This window comes from Meriones unguiculatus, chromosome 3, assembly GCF_030254825.1.
Source record: "Meriones unguiculatus strain TT.TT164.6M chromosome 3, Bangor_MerUng_6.1, whole genome shotgun sequence".
NCBI lineage: Eukaryota > Metazoa > Chordata > Mammalia > Rodentia > Muridae > Meriones > Meriones unguiculatus.
Window position 1 is genome coordinate 108,199,724 of NC_083351.1, and position 26,522 is coordinate 108,226,245.

Below are 26,522 nucleotides of genomic sequence, written 5' to 3' on the forward strand. Positions count from 1 at the left end.
CTTGATGGTGTTCAATCAGAGGATTGACCTCGTGCAGGAGCAAATTGATACCCTATGGCAAATCGCTCAACTTGGCTGTCCATGAAAATATGCTGGACTTTGAGTCACTAGCATATAACATGAGAATTTTTCCTGTGCTGCAAATCTGTCTAAACAATTGTGGAGCTATATTTTAGGTAATTGGACTGGAGAATTCTGTGTTTCAATGTGCAAGTTGCTTTGTGGTTATTTTTATATCAAGAGAACAAAGATAGTCATAAATCAAGATACATTTCTGTTTTTATAATTTTTATTTTTTATATTAATTACAGGTTATTTACTTTATATCCCAGTTGTAGCCTCCTCCCTCATTCCCTCCCAATACCACCCTCCCTTTCTCATCTCCTCCCTGCCCATTTAAAAGTCCACTGATAGTGGAGGTCCTCCTCCCCTTCCATCTGACCCTAGCTTATCAGGTATATTCAGGACTGGCTGCAATGTCTTTATCTGTGGCCTAGCAAGGCTGCTCCTCCCTTGGGTGTGGGGGGTGGTCAAAGAGCCAGCCATTGAGTGTATGTCAGAAATAGTCCTTGTTCCCCTTACTAGGGAAGCCATTTGGTTACTGAGCTACCATGGGCTACATCCAAGCATGGGTTCTAGGTTATATCCATACATGGTCCTTGATTGGAGAATATATCAGAGCACAGGGGTCTTCTATGAGACCATTTCTCAAGGTATGTTTCTAATCTGTTATTGGAAACATTATGCAGGTAGTTAAAGGTAAGTAAACAAACTTCTGATAAAATCCACCTGGTCACAATTTTAGTTCTTCAATTGCTAGAAGCTAGTGTTTTTGTTGTTGTTGTTGTTGTTCTTGTTTTTAGTTAAAGGTGTTCCAGAAATTTTTATTAGTCTGAGGATTTTAGGTTGGAACTACAAGTGAGCAAGCAATGGTTCTTTAGAAAGATAAGGATAGCCCAGGATAAACTATAATTAGGGTTCAGACCTGCAACATTCACACCTCTCTACATTCATTGAATTTATAAACATTCTGTCCACATTACAGAACTTTCCATGGACAGTGCAGCTTTTTCTCAGGGAACTTTCTTCTATCATTCACATTATAAAGAAAATGTATTAAGCAAGATCTCATGTAGACCAGACTGGATTTGACCTTGCCTTGTTGCTAACGATGACCTTCAACTTTTGATCTACTGGTGCTTAATATAATGTTAAAATGAAACTTCATGTGAAGTGAGGATATTTGCTGAAAAAAGGGTCAACACAATTTTCTGATAGATGGCCTACTTAAAGGGATTACTAGAAATTACTTTTGTTTTTGGTGTTGGCATTATTTAATTTTGGCTTATATAATTAGAACAATGGCCTTTCTGATAACTGGGATGATGTATAATGAGAAAAAATATATGAATAACAAGAACATTAATACATCAGAGACATATACTAAAAATTGTACCTACAAATTTATTTGAAAACAATACTATCTCAAGGATATCGAACACTGAATTTAAAATAATAAATGGAAATATTTATATTAATGATAACCAGCATGAAAAAAATGTCAGTTTAGAAAAAGTTGTTGATGTGTTTTCAAAGAAAAGTTTCAAAAAAATTAATGGAAGAAAAATCCAATAAAAACGTACATTTAGTTATCTTATGAATGCCAAACAAGTTTTCTTTGAACCGAACTCCAACATAGGCAATGCTGAAAAATGCAAAGAAGACAAAAATTTGGATTAAACAAAGTGGTACAGGTATCATTGTTACTGAATCACAATGAATTTTTCACATGAAAAATGTTCCTATTGCGGTATAGAAGTATTAAAGAAAATAGCATTTGTTGATTGTTTGTTATTTTTTCCAGAAAAAGGTTTTTCTGTGTATCCCTGGCTGTCTGGATGTCTTGCTTTGTAGACCAGGCTTGCCTGAGCTCAGAATTCTCTCTGCCCCTGCCTCCTGAGTGCTGAGAATAGAGGCATGCACCACTATCTCTCTGCAGAGAAAATAATATTTTAATATGTTAAAACAAAATATTTTAAAAAAAAAGTACCAGCCCTAAAGAAGCTAAACAAAAAGGGGAACCCCAGGGAAGATTCCTGATCCTCATTCAAATAGGCAAAGAGGATAAACATGGAAGTAGGAGAAGACAAGGTCAGGGGGAGCCTTCCATAAAGGAACTCTGAAAGACTCTATCCACCAGCGTATCAAAGGAGATACTAAGACTCATAAGCAAACTTTGGGAAGAGTGCCAGAATTCTGATAGAAGAAGACGGAGATAGAAAAACCTGGAGGGGACAGGATTCCCACAAGGAGAATAACAGAGCCAAAAAACTTGGGCCCAGGAGGGCCCTCAAAGACTGATACTCCAACTAAGGACCATGGATGGAGGGAAGCTAGACCCCTGTTCAGGGGAGCCCATAGGCTGCTCAGTTTCCAAGTGGGTTCCCTAGAAGGGGTATAGGAACTGTCTCTGACATGAACTCGGTGGCTAGTTCTTTGTTCACCTCCCACTGTGGGGTTCAGCCTTTCCAGGTCATAGAGGAAGATGATGCAGCTAGCCTTGATAAGACCTGATAAGCTAAGGTCAGATAGAAGGGAAGGAGGTCCTCCCCTAGCAGGGGACTAGGAAACAGGGTGCGACTGGAAGGAGAAAAGGTGCTGCAGCAAGGACACAAAGTAAATAAATTGTAATAAATAAATACATAAATTAAATTAAATTAAAAAAACAATTAAAAAGCTATCAGAATAAAGCACACATTTGTTACATTTAACAAACCCCTCTCTAGGGAGGAATCAAGACCACATAATAGAGACAGGGAGAAGTTATTGTGCTTATTGTCTTACTGGCTTGTTGTCAAAGGAGTTAGGTATATCTGACTTAAGAGTAAGAAGTACAAAGTTCAACCTTCAATCTGTCAAGCTCTTGTGGGTTCATGCAGACTTTTTACAGTAAACTCTGTAAGATTAGCCCCTACCAAGCACAGATGATTTATCAGAAAACTTTGGGCTCAGCTCTCTATGCAGCTCATATATAAAAGATGTCAACTGTGTTGCTCTTATTAACTCTATTGCACAATTTCACATTGTACTCATAGGGATTTCAATGATTATAACACAGGTATATACAATATGATTTGTTCATTATAGCTTTAAGCTGAATTCCTTCTATATAGCTTATTTAGCATCAATACTCCATTCTCCAAGACTAAACAGTCTTAAAATTACATATATTCATGAAAGAAAAACAGACAAAATAAAGAAAACTGCTAAAACTAGAAATGTGTAGAGTCTATGAGTCACATTGAAGTTACACTATGACATATCCCTTGCTTTTCTAGTTTACAATGAGGGTCCCCTGAGTGTACTCAGGGACTGTCCACTGCATTCCTATATTTATGTGAAAAAAAAGTAAAAATAAATGAGAAGTAGATACAGTAAACTAAAATGCAGAATCATCATATCATTTCCTAATACTTAGCAGTTAACTATAGGGGATCCACCTCCCCTATATCTGATCCTAGTCTATCAGTTCCCATCAGGACTGGCTGCATTGCCTTACTCTGTGGCATGGGTAGAGGAAAGGGAGAGAGGATGGGAATAGGAGGGAATGGGGGAGGGGACTACAGTTGGGATACAAAGTAAATAAACTCTAATTAATAAAAAAGTACACAAATTTAAAAAGTTAACTGTAAAAAAATTAAAATAAGGTAAAGAACTGAAAACTATCCATTTTAATTTTTACTAGGTTTCTGAATTCTCTCTGCCAACTACTCAGTACAGCAATGACTTTGGGTAGAAATGAGTGCAGGGAATCATATGAAAAAAGGGGAGTTAGTATGATATGGAAAGGATAGGAGCTCTACAAGGACCAAATATATCCAGGCACAGAGTCTTTTCTGAGACTGACACTCAATCAAGGACCATCTATGGATATAACCTAGAACTTCTGCTCGGATGTGGCCGTAGTAGCTCAGTAACCAAGTAGTTTTCCAAAGTGAGGGGAACAAGGACTATTTCTAACAGGATCTCAAGGGCAGGCTCTTTGACACCCCCCCCCGCCCCCAGGGGAGGAGCATTCCTGTTAGGCCACAGAGGAGGACTTTGCAGCCAGCCCTGAAGATAACTGATAAAACAGGGTCAAATGAAAGGGGAGGAGGTCCTCCCCTATCAGTGGACTTGGAAAGGGGCAGGGAGGAGACCAGGGAGGGAGTGTGGTATTGGAGAGGGAATGAGGGAGCAGGATACAGCAGGGACACAGAGTTAACAAAATGTAACTAAAAAGAAAAATAAAATAAAAAAAAAAAAGAAAACACAGATACATGTAATAAAATCTATGGTTGTGTTTTGATTTTCTTTTGTGAAATGTGATTATATTAACACACATTTCCTTAAAATGTTATAAAAACATGCCTGAGCTTTAGTAAGCACTTGTAAATTATTTCCTGTAATACTAACATTTTAATGTACTTTTATGGTCTGTAACCAGCATACTCAGTGATATGCCTCCTGATAAATTGCCCACACTCCAGAAGCTAGCCCTCACCATGCACCAATGGAAGAGTGGATATGAAAAAATATATTGTACTATTGTATGACTTACCAAAGAATAGAAAAGTAAGAACACGATTACAGAAGCAAAAGAAATCTATTTGGCACTTTTATTGAGGATTCCGTTACTAAAAATTTATATAATTGTTTGCATTGCATTCAAATTGTTGACCATAATATATAATTATAATATTTTAATTATGTAACTACTGAGATTGGTTCCATTAGCATCATCCTCTTGACTTTTATTTGATGAATTTGTTTTAGCAATGTACAGCAAACAGTGCTATGAGAAAAAATTATAATAAGATAATGTAACAGACACAGAGGATGTACCTCTAAATGAATGCTGAAGAAATTCAAATAAGGCTCCTAAGAACTCCAGCATAATAGAGGAAAAAACCACTATCAGTGGACTAGGGGAGGGGCATAGTGGGGGAAGAAGGATGGAGGGTAGGACCGGGAGGAGATGAGGAAGGGAACTTCAGCCAGGATGCAAAGTGAATAAATTGTAATTAATAATAATAAGAAAAAGAATAAAGAATAAAAATAAAACCATAGAGCAAGCAACATAAGATGACTCCCAGGAAAGGGCGTCCTCTGGGCTATTGGGGCTGCTTTATTCATGAACTCAGTGATTGTTACAGCATGCACCAGCCCTGAGTAGCCCCAGCCAGACTACATCCCACAATAGGAATAGCGGGGCAAAGTTGTAATTTTAGGTGAGGAGCTGTTGGGAATTATTAGGACTAAAATATACTACTAATAATACTGTAACAGAGGTATGTCGAAAGCAAGCAGGTAAGGACATTGAAAAATACTGCAGGCAATAAATCTGGTATTTTCCAGTCATATACATGCTTATGTCTTCGGGGAAAATGTTGAAGAAAAGAGTTTATGTAAAAAATGGGGTGAAGAGTAGTCAAATAGCAAGATATAAATCAAAGTATATGTCATGAAAAGGTGATTCTTTATTATTTATGCTGAAAGAAGAAGCAAAGAGGTGAAGGTAAATTATTTTTAATTAATCAATTATATTTTATTTATTACAATTTATTCACTTTAAATACCAGTTATAGCCCCCTTCCTCATCCCCTCCCATTCCCATCCTCTCTCCCTCTTCTCCACCCATGTCCCTCCTCTAGTCCACTGATAGGGAGGTCCTCCTCCCCTTACATCTGACCCTAGCCTATCAGGTTTCATCAGGATTGAATGCATTGTCTTCGTCTGTGGCCTCGTAAGGCTGCTTCTCCCCCCCCCCCTCCGAGGGGGAGGTGATCAAAGAGCCATCGTCTGAGTTCATGTCAGAGACAGTCTCTGCTCCTCTTACTAGGGAACCCACTTGGAGACTGAGCTGCCTTGGACTACATCTGTGCATGGGTTCTAGGTTATCTCCATGTATGATCCTTGGCTGGAATTTCAGTCTCACACAGAGAAACTCCTAGAGATGGAAAAACTAGCAAAAAGATCAGAAACGACAGAGGTAAGCATCACCAACAGAATTCAAGATATGGAGGAGAAAATATTGTGCGCTGAAAACACAATTGAAGAAATCAATATATCTCTCAAAATATGCATAAAATCAGAAAAGGTCCTGACAAAAACATCCAACAAACCAATGACACCATGAAAAGACAAAACCTAAGAATAATAGGAATAGATGAAGAAGATTCCAGGCTCCAAGTTCTGGAACATATTTTCAAGAAAATCATAGAAGAAAACTTCCCAGCTTTGAAAATAAATTATTAGAATAAAAAAACCTACAGGTTTATTCCTTGAGAATTTCAGACATTGTATTTTATTATACTTGCCTCTCCTCTTATAAGATTTACCAAGTTTGACTCTCTTCTCTTCCCTCTGAAATTTGTCCATTTTTTTTCTACATCGTAACCAGTTTGTGCTTCCCAAATCTTGCTTGTGTGACTTTACACTGGAATATGTCAATTTATGGCAACACTCTTGAAGAAAACTATGCATTCATCTTCCAGCATCTCATAATTTCAATAACTCCTTAGCTAGGGGAGGAACGGTGTGCCCAGCTCCACTCTCCATGGAGGTGAAATAACTCAAGACCACAAAGAGGTAGACTGCCCCACTCTCCTCATAAACAAATTGCCAATAAATAAATAAATAAATATGGAATCAACCTTTTTGAAAAGAATGCCTGCACATAGTAAGCACATAAAAAAATCAATGTCAGCCACCAACATGAAAATGCAAATCAGTGTTATGATTATATCACCCCACTGCACAGAGGGCAGTAAACTTCAAACAGACTGAAGACAGCACTAGGTTTAAGGCAAAACCCAGGACCTACAATGGTGGAAGGAATGCAGAGAATGCTGAAACTTTAAATGAACCCTGGTACATAATGACAGGATTGTTATTATTTCTGTAAATAGACAGTGCTAAGAACTTTGCTCAGCATTTTAAAATGAAAGCCACCGCAGGGTCTAGCAATCTTACTATATGACTATACATTAAAAAAAAATGATGTAATAATTTTGTAAATGGACTGTATACTTCAGTTAGCTGCTGTGTTTGTTTATTGTCTATTCACAATTGACAAGAACCAGAAACACTCTAAGTTTCTATCAGCTGGTAAGTATGTGAAGCCAATCTGATTCATAGACAGAATGGCCCACTGGTCAGGCATAACACGTAGTCAGGTCAGTTGAGAAAATATTAATGGAACGTCAGCTGATTATGTTACTTGAAATAACATAGTAAACATAAAATAAACATAATTAATAAAAGATGATCATCATGTGAGGACTCAACAAAGGAAGAAATCATATTTATAATACTATGGTTACATTTGGTTGTGAAGAAATTCTAAAATGTTAAATTTTGCTAATGGATATAAGTTACAGTTAGGAGCAAACATTTTTTAGTTCTTGTGAGTGTTTGCATGCTATAGTGAGCACAGTAATGTGTTATACTGTTTATTCAAAAACACTGAAAGGGCTTTCAGTACCTTCACCAGAATACAAGAAAAAATATATTTGAGAAAAAAAATTACCTCTATCGGCACATTATATACTTTAAAATGTACGAAAACATCATACGATATATGCAATTAGTACAAAAGTATAAGTTTTTATAACCTTTTGAATATATATTTAAATTGTTTTCCAGGCATGGTGCAACACTTTTGCAATCCAGTCACGTCAGAGTCTGAGGCAGGAGGATTACTTATTTGAATCTATCCTAGCACACATAAGAAAATCCTAATTCAGCCCAGTGTTGTGGCATAAAAGTAATCCAAGCACTTGGGGAGGCAGAAACAAGGGGATCTCTGTGAGTTTGATTCCACCCTGGTCTACAAAGTGAGTCCAGGGCAGTCAAAAGTTACAAAAAAACAAAGTGTCTTTATTTTTTAAATTTTTATATTAATTACCGTTTATTCACTTTGAAACCTTGTCTTAGATAAAAAGAGAAAGAAAGAAAAGAAAATCTTAACTCATGAATTAAGCACCCCCCTACACACACACTCATGTGCACAATCACACACACACAGACAACACGGAGAGAAGAGAGAGAATGATCATTTTTTAAAAACTTAAAAAAAATAGTTTTGTATTTCTGAAGAAAATATTTTAATTCCCAAATCATCAGCTGCAGCAATTGTAGAATTTAGAATTCTCATCACTTAGGAAACTGGCCCGTTAAAAGGGTTCATGGAGGCACACTAGCACCTGAGCTAAGATAAGCATTAAAATTTGTTAAGGGATAACATAAGCCTATTGTTAAGATTGGGAATAAAACCTAGACCTCCTTTCACTAGGTTTAAGGCAAAAGCCAGTAGCTTTAAAGTCCCATTACTATATTTAAGTCAATATTTCTTTTCTCAAGCACATAGGAAACGAACTCTCTGCATATCACCTATGTAGAGGCAGTGGAAATTGGACACATTCTGCTAATTAAGTGTCACACTGGTTATCTCTTGTATTCAAGCTTCCTTCCTGCATATTTGAAACAAACCTTTCAAACTGCAGGGAAAGTGACAACAAGCCCCAGAGCAGCACTCTGTGTTTGAGAGAATCAGTTATCCTGGTGTCTCTGGCAGCAAAATCAATTCATGTACTCTGTCACTCTTAGAAAGAACTCCCTAACATGCTGTCAGCAGTAAATTCTACAGGATATCCCCGAAGTCAATTGCTCCTTCTATTTGGGATTAAGATAAAAGCAAATTGATCCTTCTCATACATAGAGGGAGCACGAGAGAAGATACAATTTCAGTCTCCTCGTTTTTTTCCCCCTGACTGAGAGATTTCTCTTGCCTCTCAAATGTAAAGTCCTCAGTAATTGAAATTCTTACTGTGACATATACTTAGGCATAACCAACAGGAATGCAATTTTTATGCTAGTTACCTTCCGTGATAGAAAGAAAGAAATGTATTTATGACTGACTTATTCTGCACACATAAAAAAGAATAAGGTAACCCTTTGCAATGACATGTTATACAGGTCATAACACCACAAACATCTTCAAAAAACCAGTGATAATATCAATTTGTGTGTTCATTTTACTTAAATCGAGTAAATTCAGAATTAGCACTAGAAATCTCTTCATATATTGTTTTTATAAAATAAATTCTTATAGCAGCAGAGAACACTATAAAATTCAAACAGGTGATTGCATCGTCTGAAGCTGGTGATGCTCACATTCAAACAGATTTATTGATTCTTGTTCTAGAGAACACATTGACAGCATTGATAAAATTTACAACTGTCTTCATTTTTCTTTCTCTTTTTGAGTGGCATATAGGTAGATGCAGTTCAATTATTTCAAGTACACCTGAATATGCTGCAGGTGTAGATGTATATACAATATCAGCTAAAATGATCAAACATTTCCAAAGAGGGAAAGGTACAATAGAAGTAAAATAGAAACTGATAAATGTTACATTTAAAAAAAGCTTTTAAACTGTATTATTCTGGGTATTTGTTATGTCTGTTAGCTTCTTTTTGGTCGGACTCTCAATAGGGGGAACAGGTTTATCTCTGACCCTTTGTCTGTTCTTGAGACTTTTCCTTCTTTTGTGTTGCCATTGCCAGCTTCAGTATGAAAGCCTTTCGACTTGTTTGATTGTATCTTGTTTTGTTTGGTTGTTGTCTCTTGGAAGACTATTCTTTTCTGAAGAGGAACTAAACTGGACTAGATCTTGGGAAGAGGGTTTATGAGAGGGCAGCTGGGAGGAGTGGAGAAAGGGGAAACTGGGGTTGGGTTGTATTGTATGAGAAAATAATCTATTTTCAACAGAAATAAATAGAGTATTGTTATTGTTGACAAATAGACATTTGATCATAACTCAAGTGAATGTCATTTTGACATTAACCAAGACTTAGAAAATGGGACTTAATTCATTTTAGGTGAGATATTAAAAAGTGATGATTAGAGGTGACATCAGTGTGTATGTGCCTGTGAGTGTGTGTGAGGAGGGGCTCACAAAGCCGCCATTTGGGACACTACTACCCTGTAGGAATGTGAGCTGGTATCCAATCACAAACAGGATGTAATGAAGATGAAGAACTAATAATTAAGTATATTTTGAGGCTGGTAAAGATTGTGTTAGTATTGGTCTTAATGTGATAATGTGAACTGTAACCAAATACTATACTTTTAGAAAAGAGAAAAATGTAATTGTATTTTAATTAAAAAATGAATTAAATATTGAGTAATGCTTTTTAAATATGTGTGAGATACATGCAAGCTAGTCAGAATCTAAATTAATAAATTGTGGTTTAATGAACCATTGACTACTGAACAAAATTGCTTGACATTGTATTGAGCTTGTCATCTCCATGTGTCCCAGAAAGGTTCCTCTTAAGGTTTAGGTGCACAGAAAAGTGGAATAACTACTTTCTAATGTTTACTTTTGTAAGAATACAATTTTGAAATTGTAAAAATATGTTAGGCACCAATAGTGGTTATGACTACCACTTTTGAATATAAAGTGATGACTTAGAAATATATGAAATAATAACTAAATACATTGTAATGTGTTTGTATATTGTACTGCTTCCGTTTTAACCCAGAGTAGACACATATTAGGCAAGAGCTGAACCACTGTGCGAAATCACACTCAATAGTTGTCTTTTCTCTATCAGAGATACTTTATTATTATCAGCTTCAGGAATAAATTTGAAATGGTTCAACATGTTTTTCTCTTGTTTTGATTTCGTAGATTTATTTATTCATTTGTCTTTTTGTATATTTCAAAGGTTTCTTTATTATAAATGAATAAAACATCAGTTAGGCATAATTACCATTGAAATTTATTATTATTTTTTTAATTTTTTGATTATTGCAATTTATTCATTTTGTATCCCAGCTAAAGCCCACTCCCTCATCCCCTCCTAATCCCAACCATCCTCCCTCTTCTCCTCCCATGCCCCTCCCTAAATTCGCTGATAGGGGAGGTCCTCCTCCCCCTCTCTCTGACCCTAGCCTATTAGGTCTCATCAGGACTGGCTGCATTTCTTCCTCTGCGGCCTGGTATACTTGCACTCCCCCCGGGGGAGGTGATCAAAGAGCTAGCCACTGAGTTCATGTCAGAGACATCCCTGCTCCCCTTACTAGGGAACACACTTGGACACTGAGCTTTCAATGGCCTACATCTGAGCCTTTTTGAATAGAAAAATAACAATGTAGATGGTGATAAAACTCACTTATTTTTGCAAGTAGCCAATGTATATATATGATGTATGATCTTCTCTCTCTCTCTTTCTCTGTGTGAGCGTGTGTTTGTCTGCCAGTCTTTATATCTCTCTGTCTCTCTGTCTCTTTGTCTCTATCTTGCTGTGTGTGTGTGTGTATAACCAAGTATATATTTCCAAATAAAATCAAATTGTACCTCAGAGTCTTTCTTAAATAATAAGAATGATCTTCATCATATTTAAGAAAAATACTTTGGTGGTGAATCAGGAGTAGATTTATCAGTGATATTTTAAAATAAAGTAAAATAAAATGATTCTATATGTTTAGTGACATAATATTAAATAAAAATTATTAAAGTTTGGAGAATCAGCGTAGTCACAGGATACTTCAATCACATTGAGCAAGAGAGAGAAATGTCAGAACATTATCATCTGAGTCAATGCAGGTTTTGAGTGCATTAATATTACCAATTCTTAGTATATTAAAAACTACTGAAAGATGTAAGCTTTGTGTCCTGCAAATTTTCTCCTCATTTAAGAGCCCTCACACAGTAGCATTTCTGCTTCCTGACATGTGAGATCACAGGACCAAGCAGCATTTGAAATTGAGGAAGCCATCTTTCACCAGATTCTAATATCATCATCCACTTGATTTTGGACGTCCTGAAAATATAAAAACTTCTCTTGCTATTGAAAGCTTTTTCTTACTCAGTTCCAGAGGGTCTGTGAGAGCAACAAACATGAATTAAGCTGTGCATAGCTCTGGTTCTTCTCAAATTTCCTTCTCGGTTTGTTGATGCTACTGCAGTCAGGTTACAGACACTCTAGTGTATGTGAACTGACAATGTGACAGTCATAGATTCTCTTGCTCAAATATTGACATAAATATTGCTTTTCAGTCTTTTCAGTTGTTTTATGATCGTTTTCGACTCCTGGAGGTAGCTATAAAGGACAGGTGACATTTTATCTTATTAGCTCCATTTCTTCATGTACAATAATATTCTGACCATGGGTTATAGGGGTTCCTCAGAACAAAAGGTAAGAAATCAGACCTCCGAACTGACAGGTGTTCACATTTTCCCACTAAAAACATGTTTGAGTTAGATGGCTCCTACTTAGTTTTTGTTGGTTAAGAAGGATACATGTTAACAAAATAACATATAAAAGACAGGGAAAAGGGCTGAATAAACAACAAAATAATATTGAAACCAGATGAGAAAGCGGGGTGGGAGGAGTGGTATAAGTGTGACCACAATTTCATACACCGAAGTGCATAAAATAGCCAAAAACAAAAGCAAAGTAAGTACATTATCACATATTTAAAGACTGTAGTTAATTTGTAAACTAAGTCATAAACTCCAGTTCTGATTCATAACAGTTCCTCCTGACTACATTTCCATTCCAAAGCCAGCAATACCTCTACGTTTGAATGCAGATCCCTAAGGAAAATGGGATCTCTGTCAGCCAGATGTGGCTGTCACCGGGGTGCTGCATCTTTGGCTCAGCCACTGCTGACAAGATTAATTTAGTAGTGGTGATGCTTTGTGAAGCGCATTCTTTTATCCTAACTATCAATTTGTCTGAAGTATAACAACCAAAGAGATAATGTGTGAAAGGACTGTTTGAAAATTACCTTTTGAAAGAGTATACATATGCAAGTCTATGCAATTTCTAGGTACTTTTTATTTAATAAAGTAAGCACTTGATCAGAATAGTTTAAAGAATAAGGAAAATAACATGAGTATATAAAAAACAACATAGGGTCTTAAATTTTGGACCTGAAGGTAATCAGGGTTGTTTCTGTGATTCTGTGAATGGACAGTTGATTTTCAGAGTTTCTGCAGCCATAAATGAAGCTTGTAATCATTTGACCTTAAGATAGAGAACAAGTTAGTCAACCTATTCAAGAGCACTTTAAATGTTATTTCTTCTTCTTCTTCTGCTGCTGCTACTTCTGTTTCTTTTCTTCTTCTGTGAATTTACAGAGATTTAAAACGCAGGGAACATGAACCACAGACAATCCTTCTTCTGTTGGCTTGGAGAGAAGGGTGATCTTGCCAGGGAGAAGGACCTGGGAGCAGCCTTCCAGAATATCCCATGATTTATGCTCAGTTCTAGCAAGCTAGTTTGGCACTAGAGCTCTGCCCTTGTATGACTCTGGTATTAAAGTGGGTGGTTCCCAGAATTTTCAAGTGAAAATCCAACCAGCTAGAAGGGGAGGAGGACTTCCACTATCACTGGACAAAAGGATGGGCAAAGGAGTAGAAGAGGATATGGACAAGATGAAGGAGGGGGTAAAAGCCAGAATTCAAAGCGAATAAATTGTGGAGCTCCTGTCCTCTCCAGGTCTTACTAACTCCCCCTTCTTTCATATGATTGCCTGCACTCTGCCTAAGGTTTGTTTATGAGTCTCAGCATCTGCTTTGATACACTGCTAGGTAGAGTCTTTCAGAGGCCCTCTGCGGTAGGCTCCTGTCCTGTTTCTTGTTTTCTTTCTTTCTTTTTTCTTTTTTTTTCTTGTTTTCTCATACTTCCATTTGTCTTTCTAAGTGAGAATTGATCATCTTACCCTGGGTCGTTTTTCTTTTTATCTTCTTTAGGTGTACATATTTTAGTATATTTATCCTATCTTATAAGTCTAGTATCCACTTATAAGTAAGTATACACCATCTGTGTCTTTCTCCTTCTGGGAAACCTCACTGATCTTTTCTAGATCCCACCATTTGCCTAAAATTTTCATGATTTCCTTGTTTTTAATTGCTGAGTAGTATTCCATTGTGTAAAAGTACCACAATTTCTGTATCCATTCCTCCATTGAGGGACATCTGGGTTGTTTCCAGGTTCTGGCTATTATGAATAAAGCTGTTAAAACATGGTTGAGCAAATGTCCTTGTTGTGTACTTGAGCTTCTTTTTGACATATTCCTAGGAGTGGAATAGCTGGATCTTGAGGTAGTACTATTCCTAATTGTCTGAGAAAGCACCAGATTGATTTCCAAAGCAGTTGTACAAGGCTACAATCCCACCAACAATGGAGGAGGGTTCCCCTTTCTCCACAACCTCACCAGCACATGTTGGAATATGAGTTTTTGATCTTAGCCATTCTGATGGGTGTGAGATGGAATCTCATGAGGTTTTTTTTTTGTTTGTTTGTTTGTTTGTTTTTTTTTTTGAGTTGCATTTCCCTGATGACTAAGGACATTGAGCATTTTTTTTAAATTTTTAATTATACTTTATTTACTTTGTTACCCCCCCTCTAGTTCTCTCCTCCTCCCCTCCCAATACCTTCCTTCCTTCCCCTTCTTCAAGTACTGCCCTCCCCAAGTCCACTGGTAGTGGAGGCTTTCTTTTTCTTCCTTCTGATCCTAGTCTGTTAGGTCTCATCAGGAGTGGCTGCATTGTCTTCCTCTGTGGCCTGGTATGGCTACTCCCCCCTCAGGGGGGAGGTGATCAAAGAGCAGACCAATCACTTCATGTCAGAAGCAATCCATGTTCCCATTACTATGGAACCCACTTGGACACTGAACTGCCATGGGTTACATCTGTGCAGGGGTTCTAGGTTATCTCAATGCATGGTACTTGGTTGGAATATGAGTCTCAGGAAAGACCCCTGTACTCAAATTTTTTGGTTCTGTTGCTCTCCTTGTGGATCTCCTGTCCTCTCCAGATTTAATTATTATTTCTCACTTCTTTCATAAGATTCCCTGCATTCTGCCCAAAGTTTGGCCATAAGTCTCAGCATCTGCTTTCATAGTCTGCAGGGCAGAGCCTTTCAAAGGCCCTCTGTGGGAGGCTCCTAACTTGTTTCCTGTGTTTGTAGCAGCTCTATTTGTAATAGCCAGAAGCTGGAAACAACCCAGATGCCCCTCAACTGAAGAATGGATACAGAAATTGTAGTACAACTACACAATGGAATATTACTCAGCAATGAAAAACAAGGAAATCATGAAATTTGTATGTAAATGGTGGGATCTGGAAAAGATCATCCTGAGTGAGCTATCTCAGAAGCAAAATGACACACATGGTATATACTCACTCATATAGACATATAATATAGGATAAACCCTACTAAAATCTGTCCACCTAAAGAAACTAATCAAGAGGCTAAAATGCTCAATCCCCACTCTTAAAGGCAAAGAGGGTGTACACCAGAAGAAGAAGAAAACAGGATACAAGTTAGGAGCATATCTTTAATTGTTTCTCTGTCAATTGATATTCCTCTACTGAGAATTCTTTGTTTAGATCTGTGCCCAATTTTTTAATTGGATCACATGATCTGTTGCTGTTGAACTTATTGAGTTCTTTATAGATTCTGGAAATTAACCCTCTGTCAGATGTAAGGTTGGTGAAGATCCTTTCCCAGTGTGTAGGCAGTCTTTTTGTTCTGACGACAGTGTCCTTTGCTTTACAGAAGATTTTCAGTTTCATGATGTCCAATTCATTGATTGTTGCTCTTAGAGCCTGTGCTGTTGGTGTTCTGTTCAGGAAGTTGTCCTTTGGCAATGAGTGCAAGGCTCTTCCCCACTTTTTCTAGACTTAACTTTTTTTGGACTTAACTTTTGTGTGGGGTGATAAGTATGGATCTATTTGCATTTTTCTACATGTGGACATCCAGTTGGACCAGCACCATTGTTTGAAGATGCTGTCTTTTCCCATTGTATGTTTTCAGCTTTTGTGTAAAAACTCAGGTGTCCTTAGACGTGTGGGTTTATTTCTGGATCTTCAGTTAGATCCCGTTCATCCACCATTCTGTTTCTATGCCATTACCATGCAATTTTTATTACTGTTGCTCTACAGTACAGCTTGAGATAAGGGATAGAGATACCTCCAGAAGTTATTTTATTGTACAGAATTCTTTCAGCTATTCTGGGTTTTGTTTGTTTGTTTGATTGGTTTGGGTTTTTTGTTTGTTTGTTTGTTTTGTTTTCTTTTTACTTACATATGAATTTGAGAATCATTCTTTCAAAGACTGTAAATGTTGTGTTGGTATTTTTATGGGAATGTATTGAATCTGTAGATTGCTTTTGGTAGGGTAGTCATTTTGCCATGTTAAGCCTACTAATCCATGAGGAATTGGAGATGTTTCCATCTTCTCATATCTTCTTCAATTTCTTTCTTCAGAGACTTGTAGTTTCCTTCTTTTTTTTTTTAAATATATAACTCTTTAGAATGGATACAGAAATTGTGGTACATTTACTCAGAGGAATACTACTTAGCTATTAAAAACAAGGAAATCATGAAATTTGCAGGCAAATGGAGGGAACTAGAAAATATCTTCCTGAGTGGAGCAACCCAAAAGCATGATATCACACATATACATCAATTATATGTATTAGCTATATAATATAGGATAAGTATAATAAAATCTTCAGGCCTAAGGAAACTAAACAACAAGGAAGACCCCAGGGAAGATGCTTAATTCTCATTCAGAAGGAAAAATAGGATAGACACCAGAAGCCAGGGCGGAACAGGATGGGAGCCTACTGCACATCTCCTCTAAAAGACTTCATCCAGAAGAAAATTAAAGCAGATACAGAGACTCACAGCCAAACTTTGGACAGAATGTGGTGTGTCTTATAGAAAAAGGGAGAGATAGGAGAGGACAGGAGCCACTCACGGAGAGCAACAAAACCAAAACTGTTGGGCCCTTGGGGAATTTCAGAGACGGATACTTCAACCATAGACCATGCATAGAGAGGATTTAGACCTCTGTTCATGTGTAGCCCACAGACAGCTCAGTCTTCTTCTGAGTACCCTAGTAAGGGGAGAAAAGACAGTCCCTGACATAAACTTGAGCGCCTGCTCCTTGATCATTCCTCCCTGGTAGATAGCTAACTTACAGAGAAAAAGGATCTACACAGTCCTGATGAGACCTGATAAGCTAGGGTGAGACAGTAGGGGAGGAGGTTTTCCCCATTAGTGTACTAGGGGAGAGGGATAGGGTAGGAAAAGTAAGGGAATGTAAGGGACTAGGACGAGATGAGAGAGAGGGTTAAAACCAGGATAGAAGGTAAATAAATTGTAATAATAAAAATAATTAAAAAATAAAAATAAAATGCAGATGTTAAATGTTGTTTACAACTCTTTCTGAAAGTATCTATATCTAATGCTTTCATATTTACTTTTTCTCACTTAAAAAAATAGTTTACATGAGAGTATATGCCCCATGTACATGTCTGTTTTCTTTTTCAGCTCTAGAGGTGTTGGATACCTTGGACCAATAGGTACAGACTGTGAGCCCAACCCTAGTTCTCTGAAAGAGCATCAAGTGTTCATAACCACTGTGCTACAGCTAAGGTCCCGACTTTAGCTACTTACTCATTCTGTAACACCGACTTTGCTCACAATTGTCTGTACACCATGATAATTTCATATACACATATGATGTGTGATGATCATATTTGTTATAATTTATTACTTTATTGTATGAACTGTAGTACTCTGTGAAATATAAAATGATTGTGAAAAGCCCTACTCTAGCTATAACGCTGTAGATCCTTGTGTGATTCCTTCTAATTAAATATATTCTGATGTATTATCAAATACTTTGTTATAGTCTTTCTGGTATCCTGTAATCCCATAGGATCAACTTTCATAATTACAACTTGTGCATGAAAACACGTATTGCTGGTGTGTTATTTTTTTCTTCAATTAATTTTCTCTAATTTCTTTAAGCTTGTTGCAATTGATAAGAATTCATTTATATCCTGTCAAGTTTTAGAGAATTTATCTAATACTTTTCAATTAAAGAAAAGTAATTGATGTTTTAATTGTTCTCGAATTCTGCTACACATATATTGTAAAATTTTATTTTGATGAAAAAGGCTTGGAAAATTTTTAAGTTAAAACTCTTCTAAGACTGTATTCTTTAAAGAAATGATAGGAGCAGTATTATGATATCATGAGAAATAATCTCTGAAAAAGAAAAAATAGGCCTAGATTTAGAATGTAAAGGAAATGGAAATTATTTCCACATAGAAATTATTTCCTACTGAAATAACCAAATGGCTACAAACACTAAAAAATAGATATATGCAGAAAAGCAAAATCTAAATATAAACGTTAATTGACCAATAAGCAAACTTTAATTGAAAAATAGATATATGCAGAAAAGCAAAATCTAAATATAAACATTAATTGACCAATAAGCAAACTTTAATTGAAAAATTAATAATATTTAACATGAAGTATATTGAGAATAGACTATGACACAGATTACAGTTACTTCTTGCACAGAAATATTTCTGTTACTGCATGACAGGAACTCAAGATAAAATGTCAAAAATTTATTATTAAGTACTATAGTAACAACTTAAACATGTAGCTTAGGGAATCGTTTTTAAGAGAAATATTTTAAATGGAAATAAAACATCAATATATATTTTTTTTTGCAATACAGCAGAATAAACCATTCAGTACTATGGTGTTATTTTGGAAACCACCCTTAAACACCGTGAAGTAACTCAACTTCAAGCATAAGTCATGACCTGGTAATGTAATTAAATACTAAGTGTAAACTTGAATGCCAAGATGTACTTAGTAAGGTTCCTCATTTCTTTTCTTAAAAAATAATAACAGGAAATTTTTCCTCACAGGAAGAATAGAGATATTAAAAATACCACTTTTGTGTGATCTTCCATAATCAAAATTGTGACAAAGGAACCAATAGTCTTATATGAAAATGTATTGTCTGCTATGCAGGGAGGTGATCAAAAGAGTTTGAATTCACTTTGATCTTAGTCTAGTAAAAAAGTTTGTTAAAATGTGCTATTCCACCACTAATAAAACCAGTAAGAAATTATATCTACTTGTAATTTTCTTCTAAAATAATGGGTGAAATGTAGACTTATTTGGCATAAATACAAACTAATTTTAAATGAAAAAGTATAACTGTGTGCCTTAAGAGAGGTGTAAGTAATCTGAAATTACCATGTGGATACAGAAAACTAAGTATCTGTTATTTAAATGATAATTATATTTTTACTGTAAAATTTTGAAAGACAGTATCATATATTCCATGTTTTTCTTCATGTATGTATTATTAAAATGTCTGGTGAAAGCATTTGAATTTATTATTATTTTACCCGGACTTCAGATTAACATAAACTGTTCATTAATACTCAATTTCCATAACTCTTTTTAGAAATGAAAACATTTATTCATCCACTTAACATGATTTTTTATTTTTTTATTTTTTAACAGATTTAATTCACTTTATTTTTCTTGTATAAAAACCCTTATGTGGTAGCCACAGCTGGAGCCTGGGTCCTCTGAAGAGAGACTCTGGTGTGGGTTTTCACAAGATGATCAGTGAATTCCTGATAAGGGGACTTGATGAACACAGTCTCTTTCCAGAGGTCAGGGGTTAGGTAGCTATAAGTCTTGGAGATGGCATCAAAGGTGGCCTTGGCAAAGTTGCCCAGGGTGGCAGTGCAGCCCCTGGCTGATGTGTAGCAGTCATCAATACCGGCCATCATCAGTAGCTTCTTGGGCACAGGAGCAGAGACAATGCCAGTGCCTCTGGGGGCAGGGATAAGACGCACCAAAACAGAGCCACAGTGGCCTGTCACCTTGCACGGAACAGTGTGGGGTTTGCCAATCTTGTTGCCCCTATAACCTCTTCGCACAGGGACGATGGAAAGCTTGGCCAAGATGATGGCTCCTCGGATGGCAGTGGCTACCTCCTTGGAACACTTAACACCAAGACCAACGTGAGCATTGTAGTTTCCAATAGTGACAAATTATTTTTTTATTAATTACAGTTTATTCACTTTGTATCCCAGCTGTAGCCCCTCCCTCACCCTCTCCCAATCCCATCCTCCCTCTTCTTCTTCTATGATCCTCCCCCAATCCAATGATAGGGGAGGTCCTCCTCCCCTTCCATCTGACTCTAGTCTATCAGGTCTCATCAGGACTGGCTTCTTTGTCTTCTTCTGTGGACTGGTAAGGCATGCTTTTTAAATTACTCTAGGATATTTGGTCAATACCCCAAATGATCTATCATAGTAGTTTAAAATGTAAGTTCTGTTCATTACATAAATAGCAGATAAGAGAATTTCAGGAAGGAGTGTAATGGATTTCAGAGTCAGTGTTCTGTATGCTAATAAAACCCAGCTTAGTGCACTGAGCAAGTGACAGTTAAAGTCTCTCAGTGTGGCTTAAAGGATTTATGAAAGACTCTTTTTTAAAGTAATTTAACATAGTCTTGTAATGAATGATGTCTCTTAATTAATTGCCAAAAATAAAAAATGAAGGTGACTACAAGGTGTGCTCTCACCGTCTGCTGACCGGATGACATGCTACCTATAAAGCAACTTGCTGTGCCTGCACCTAGTTCTTCCCAAATCCATTTACGTGACCTGCACTAGCATCAACAAAACAGGATGGTAACATCATTTGATTTTGTACTAGTCTTTTTTATTAAATCACCGCCTATTTTTCTGTTGCAATACTTAAATGAATAGTGGAAAAATATGTCAGTAACCTAAATCCTAAATATTTCTTGGCCTTTTATTCTTAGCTATATTTTCATTCCTTGACTTTAGTCTATAGTGTCTACATATATTCATGTCATAAAGCAAATCCTGAATCTTATAATTCTGCATTTGGAGTCTTATTTCACATCTTCAGTTATGTTGAGGATTACTACCCAATAAACGGCGAGGTTATATATTTATTACTGAAAAATTAAGTGGCTTATTAACAGATATACTTTTCTGTCATCCTAACAGATATGTAGATAAGAACATGGAAGAAAACAGAAGTGATTTTTCTCTACCTAGTTAATATTGAATGACTGTTTTCTGAGTAGCTGTTCTATATAAATTCTTACATAAGTCTAGTAAAAAAATAAGGTAATTAATAATGATAAAAATGAAAAGAAAGGAACCAAAAGATTTATCTTATATATCTATTGTTTTGTGAGGAGACTAATAGTGATTTTTATTATTAATATTCCAGGACAACAGTTGCCATATGCTTTATCAGGGAGTCAGAAGCAAACGTGAGTTCACGTGGCATTCATATTAGACTGCAATCCTAAATAGTTAGAAAGATGGCTCAGTGGCTAAAGGTGCCTGTTGCTAAGACCTGAGACCTGAGTTCCATCCCTGATACCAACACAGTAGAATAATAATCTATACCTGCAAATTGTACTTTGATATCTGTGTGTCCCTGGGACCCCTAGTTATACACACACGCACACACACACACACACACACACACACACACACACACACAAAACAGAACTGTGATGTATAGAAATAACAGCAGTGAATGGGGGGATAAGAGAGGTGACAATTTCTTCTACATCTGGTGAATACGACTCTAAATATATTGTGCACAGACATGTTACAAAAGATAATTTTAAAGGCACATATTAGGAAAATTCATGAAGAAATTAACTAGCTAAAATTGCCATTTTTAGGATAAAAGGTAGACATGATTCAATAGATTTATGTAATTGAGTAAAAGATAACAATGAGATTTCCACAAAGGAATTCAAAACCACTGCAAATTCTGTAGTGAGTAAGAAAAATATGTACTAAAATAACCCAACATAATTGCAAAAATAATAATAAAAAAAACCACCCCGGTTTTAAAGGGAAGAGAAAAAATATTTTATGGGAATGCTCTCCAGTAATAAATTGACTGCAAATAAGCTTCTTTTTTACACAGACCAAACTGTACTTTAATTTATGAGGACTGTAGAATATTAGGAAGATGTCATTTTATACCCAGCAGAATGTCTGTGATAATAACTCCAATGACAGCTCTTGCTTGAAAAGACTGGAATAAGGGGAGCACTCATTTATGTCTAATGAGAGTGAAAACTTGTAATGCCACTATGTAAATCAGTACAGTAGTTCTTTAGGAAGATAATAATCAACCTATCTCAAGATCCAGCTCTTGGGAAAACACCCAGAGAATGCTTCATCCTACTACAGGAACACTTGCCTAAACATGTTTGCTGTTATGTTATTCATAATAGTGTATCAGAAATTAGAAACAACCTAGATTCCTCCACAAGAAGAAGGTATGAATAATTATGGTACATTTACATACACTATGTAATACTAGTCAGATGTTAAAGGTAAAATTTACAGGTAAATGGATGCAACTAGCAAATACTCATTCTTAGTGAGGTGACTCAGAACCAGAAAGACAAACATGGTATGTATTAGCTCGTGTGTAAATATGAACTATTAATCAATTATAACCAATTTACAAACTGTAGAACTACAAAGATGAGGTATATAGAAAGTATGGTGGAGGGGAGATAGATCTCCCTAGGAAAGAGAAATAGAATATATAGTTAAGGATGGATGAGGTTGAGGGGTGAGGTATAGAACCCATGGATCAAGACGGGAGTGGGAGGAAGGACAGGAAAAAGAGACAGACTATAGGAACAGAGAGCCATAATTAAGAGCCAATTGAAAGGTAGTATGAAAATTTAATGCAATAGAATCTTCTTAAAATATATACATATGCAATGGTAATTTCAATAAAATTGCCAAATAGTGCAAGAGAAAGAACTCCAAATGGACATTTCTAATCACCGTGTGAAGTTTCCAGTACCAGAAATAGGTTACATATAATGAGTTGGTGGCCAAAGTATTCCCAAGGGGCCTGCTCCACTGTTTTCTAGACTATAGGTTGCTCTTCACAAACCACTGTCAAAGCTGCATTGTTGAAGACTGAACCTACACAACTGATTAAACCTAGAAAAGTTGTACTGGTGACTACATAGAACCTTCAGCCCTATGACTTGGTGTCTGGTGTGGAAAGGTAGTGATCATGCTACCAAAGGAGAAATACAAACATCAACCCAGCTACAAAACCTTTGATCTTGTCCTGTTGAATTAGTGGCATATAACCTTGTGGGATTAACCAACCAATAACTAATTTGACTTAAAGCACACTCCATGAGGTGGAACTATACCTGTTTCAGTAACCCAGAAACTGAGACTAGATGGCCTAGGAATCTAGGTTAAAAGCAAAGACTACTATTTTGAAAGGAATATGGTCATAAAATGACTCATAATGACATAGTGTTAAACTCAGAGCTTAGTTTTACTCAGCAACCATAAAAGAAGTTTCCTCTTGCAACAGCTAAGCACAAATAGAGATATACAATCAGATATAGAATGAGAGACTTTGGAACACTTACTCATAAGTGAGAAGTCTCCATCAAATTCCTCCCTTCAGGGATCTGAGGACAGAGTGGAAGAAGATGTAGAAAGTGTATAAAAGAGAGTGAAGATAAGAAGACACCAAGAAAACAAGACCATCTAAATGAGCATGTTCAAAATTATGTAAACCCAGAGACCAAGACAGCATGCATAGAGCGTGCATAGTTCTGTAATACATGGAGTCCTGGAGCTGACTGAAGAAGTGAACACAAATGCTCATCCCTAATCCAGAAGCCATATTGATTTTACAACCACTTAAAAATGAATATTTATTTTTCTCTAAGGGTTTCTCACCAAAAAAAATAACATACTACCCTTAAGGGTAGGCTGCAATGGCCAGCAGTAGACAGCCAAGGGAAAGCAAACTAAACGGCATTTTCTGGAGGTCCTTATCTCAAAATGTCTCATTTGGACTCATTTATTCATCTTTAATTTTATCATTATATTTTTACTTTATATCATATATATATATATATATATATATATATATATATAATTTATCCATTTCTCTTTCTTTTCTTTTTACTCTACAGGATTTTAGCTATATTACATGGCTTTCAACTTAGTGTTTTTATGGGATTCTTGAGCAAGTAAAGGAGTGAGTCTGCATGTGTTCCTTGTGCTTTTTTCTTGTAATGTTATCATTTTGTTTGTTTGTTTTGTCCTATTCCAATATATTAGTTTGTTTTACCTTATCATGATACATCAAATTTGTTTTATTATCATCCCTTAGAAGCCTGTTTATTGTCTAATGAGAAAAAGAAGCTAAATATCCCTATGGGAGGGCTACTAGGAAGGAAGTGGGTGGAAGAAAGGAAGGAGAAATTATAATTACAATATATTACATGAATTCTGGATATTAGCCCTCTGTCAAATATAGGGTTGGTGAAGATCCTTTCCCAGTCTGTAGGCTGGCCTTATGTTCTGATGAGAGTATCCTTTGCTTTACAGAGGCTTTTCAGTTTCATGAAGTCCCATTTATTGATTGTTGATCTTAGAGCCTGTGCTGATGGTGTTCTGTTCAGGAAGTTGTCTCCTGTGCCAATAAGTTCTAGGTTTTTCCCCAATTTTTCTTCTAACTGGTTAGTGTGCCTGGTATTATGTTGAGGTCTTTGAACCACTTGGACTTTAGTTTTTTGCAGGGTGATCAATATGGATCTATTTTCATTTGTCTACATGTAGATATCCAGTTGGACCAGCACCATTTGTTGAAGATGCTGTCTTTTTTCCATTAAATGGTTTTGGCTTCTTTGTCAAAAATCAAGTACCCATAGGTATGTGGGGGGTATGGAGCTAAACAGAGAATTCTCAGTAGAGGAATACAGAATGGCAGAGAAACACTTAAAAAACTGTTCAATGTCCTTAACCATCATGGAGATGCAAATCAAAATGACCCTTAGATTTCACCTTATATCCATCAGAATGGCTAAGATCAAAAACTCATATGACAACACATGCTGGAGAGGTTGTGCAGAAAGGGGAATCCTCCTCCATTGCTGGTGGGTAACTTTGTACAACTGCTTTGGAAACATATCTGGCGCTTTCTCAGACAATTAGAAATAGTGCTACCTCAAGATCCAGCTATACCACACCTAAGCATATATCCAAAAGAGGCTCAAGTACACAACAAGGACATTTACTCAATCATGTTTGTAGCAGCCTTATTCATAATAGCCAGAACCTGGAAACAACCAAGATGCCCCTCAACGGAGGAATGGATACAGAAATTTTGGTACATTTACAGAATGGAATACTACTCAGCAATTAAAAACAAGGAAATCATGAAATTTTTAGGCAAATGGGGGATCTAGAAAGATCATCCTGAGTGAGGTCTCCCAGGAGCAGAAAGACACACACAGTATATACTCACTTATACGTGGATAACTAGACCAATAATATAGAAAAAACATACTAAAATCTATACATTTAAGAAGCTAAACAAGAAGAGGTTGCTGGGTAAGATGTTCAATCTTCACTTAGAAAGACAAATGAGATGGACATTGGAAGGAGGAGAAAACAAGACACAGGAAAGGAGCCTACCTGAAACACTCTACCTAGCAGTGCATCAAAGCATATGCTGAGACTCATAACCAAACCTTGGGGAGAGTGCAGGGAATCATATGAAAGAAGGAGGAATTACTAAGACCTTGAGAAGACAGGAGCACTGCAAGGACCAAATATATCTGGGCACAAGGATCTTTTCTGAGACTGATTCTCCAACCAAAGACCATGCTTGGATATAACCTAGAAACCCTGCTCAGATGTAGCCCATGGCAGCTCAGCACCCAAGTGGTTTCCCTATTAAGGTGAAGAGGGACTGCCTCTGACATGAACTCAGTGGTGGGCTCTTTGACTTCTCCCCCACTTTGAGGAAGGAGCAGCCTTACTAGGCCACAGTGGAGGACATTGCATCCAGTCCTGATGAGACCTGATTAACTAGGGTCAGATGGAAGGAGAGGAGGACCTCCCATATCAGTGGACTTAGAGAGGGGCAGGGAGAAGATGAGGGAGGGAGGGTGGGATTCATAGGGAATGAGGAAGAGGACTATAGGTGGGATACAATGCAAATAACCTGTAATTAATATAAAAATAAAAATTATTAAAAATGTTATATGATATTAGTGTTTATTTTCAATAAGAACCAAAAATAAATAAATAAGAATAAGTATACATCTTACTCCCATCAATGAAATATCTCTTTGCAATAAACAGCACTACAGAAAACCAATCAAAATGAAGAATTTTGTTTGCCTCTAAAAAACAAATAATGCCCTCTTTTTTCTTCTTCTGATGTCCATCCTCTTTGCCTTTCTGGATAGGAATTGAGCATTTTAGCCAGAGTCCTCCCTCTTGATTAGTTTCTATAGGTGTACAGATTTTAGTAGGTTTATCCCATATTATATGTCTATATGAGTGAGTATAAGTCAGGAGCCTGACACAGAGGACCTCTGAAAAGCTCTGCCTTGCAGACTATCAATGTAGATGCTGAGACTTATGGGCAACCTTTGGGCAGAGTGCAGGGAATCTTAGGAAAGAAGTGGGAAACAGTAAGATCTGGAGAGGACAGGAACTCCACAAGGAGAGCAGCAGAACCAAAAAATCTGAACACAGGGGTCTTTCC

The 26,522-nt window shown here is 36.6% G+C and overlaps 2 protein-coding genes across 6 annotated transcripts in view; both read right to left on the reverse strand.

Moving 5' to 3' along the window:
• Cdh18 (cadherin 18) overlaps positions 1 to 26,522 on the reverse strand; it is a 1,064,923-nt gene that overhangs the window by 156,797 nt on the left and 881,604 nt on the right. The window lies entirely within an intron of this gene.
• On the reverse strand, positions 19,407 to 19,951 carry LOC110539824 (small ribosomal subunit protein uS5-like; the record flags this gene model as incomplete). The annotated part of the gene is made up of 1 exon (XM_060381231.1): positions 19,407 to 19,951. A coding segment is annotated over one exon (504 nt), but the record flags the coding sequence as incomplete, so codon positions are not given.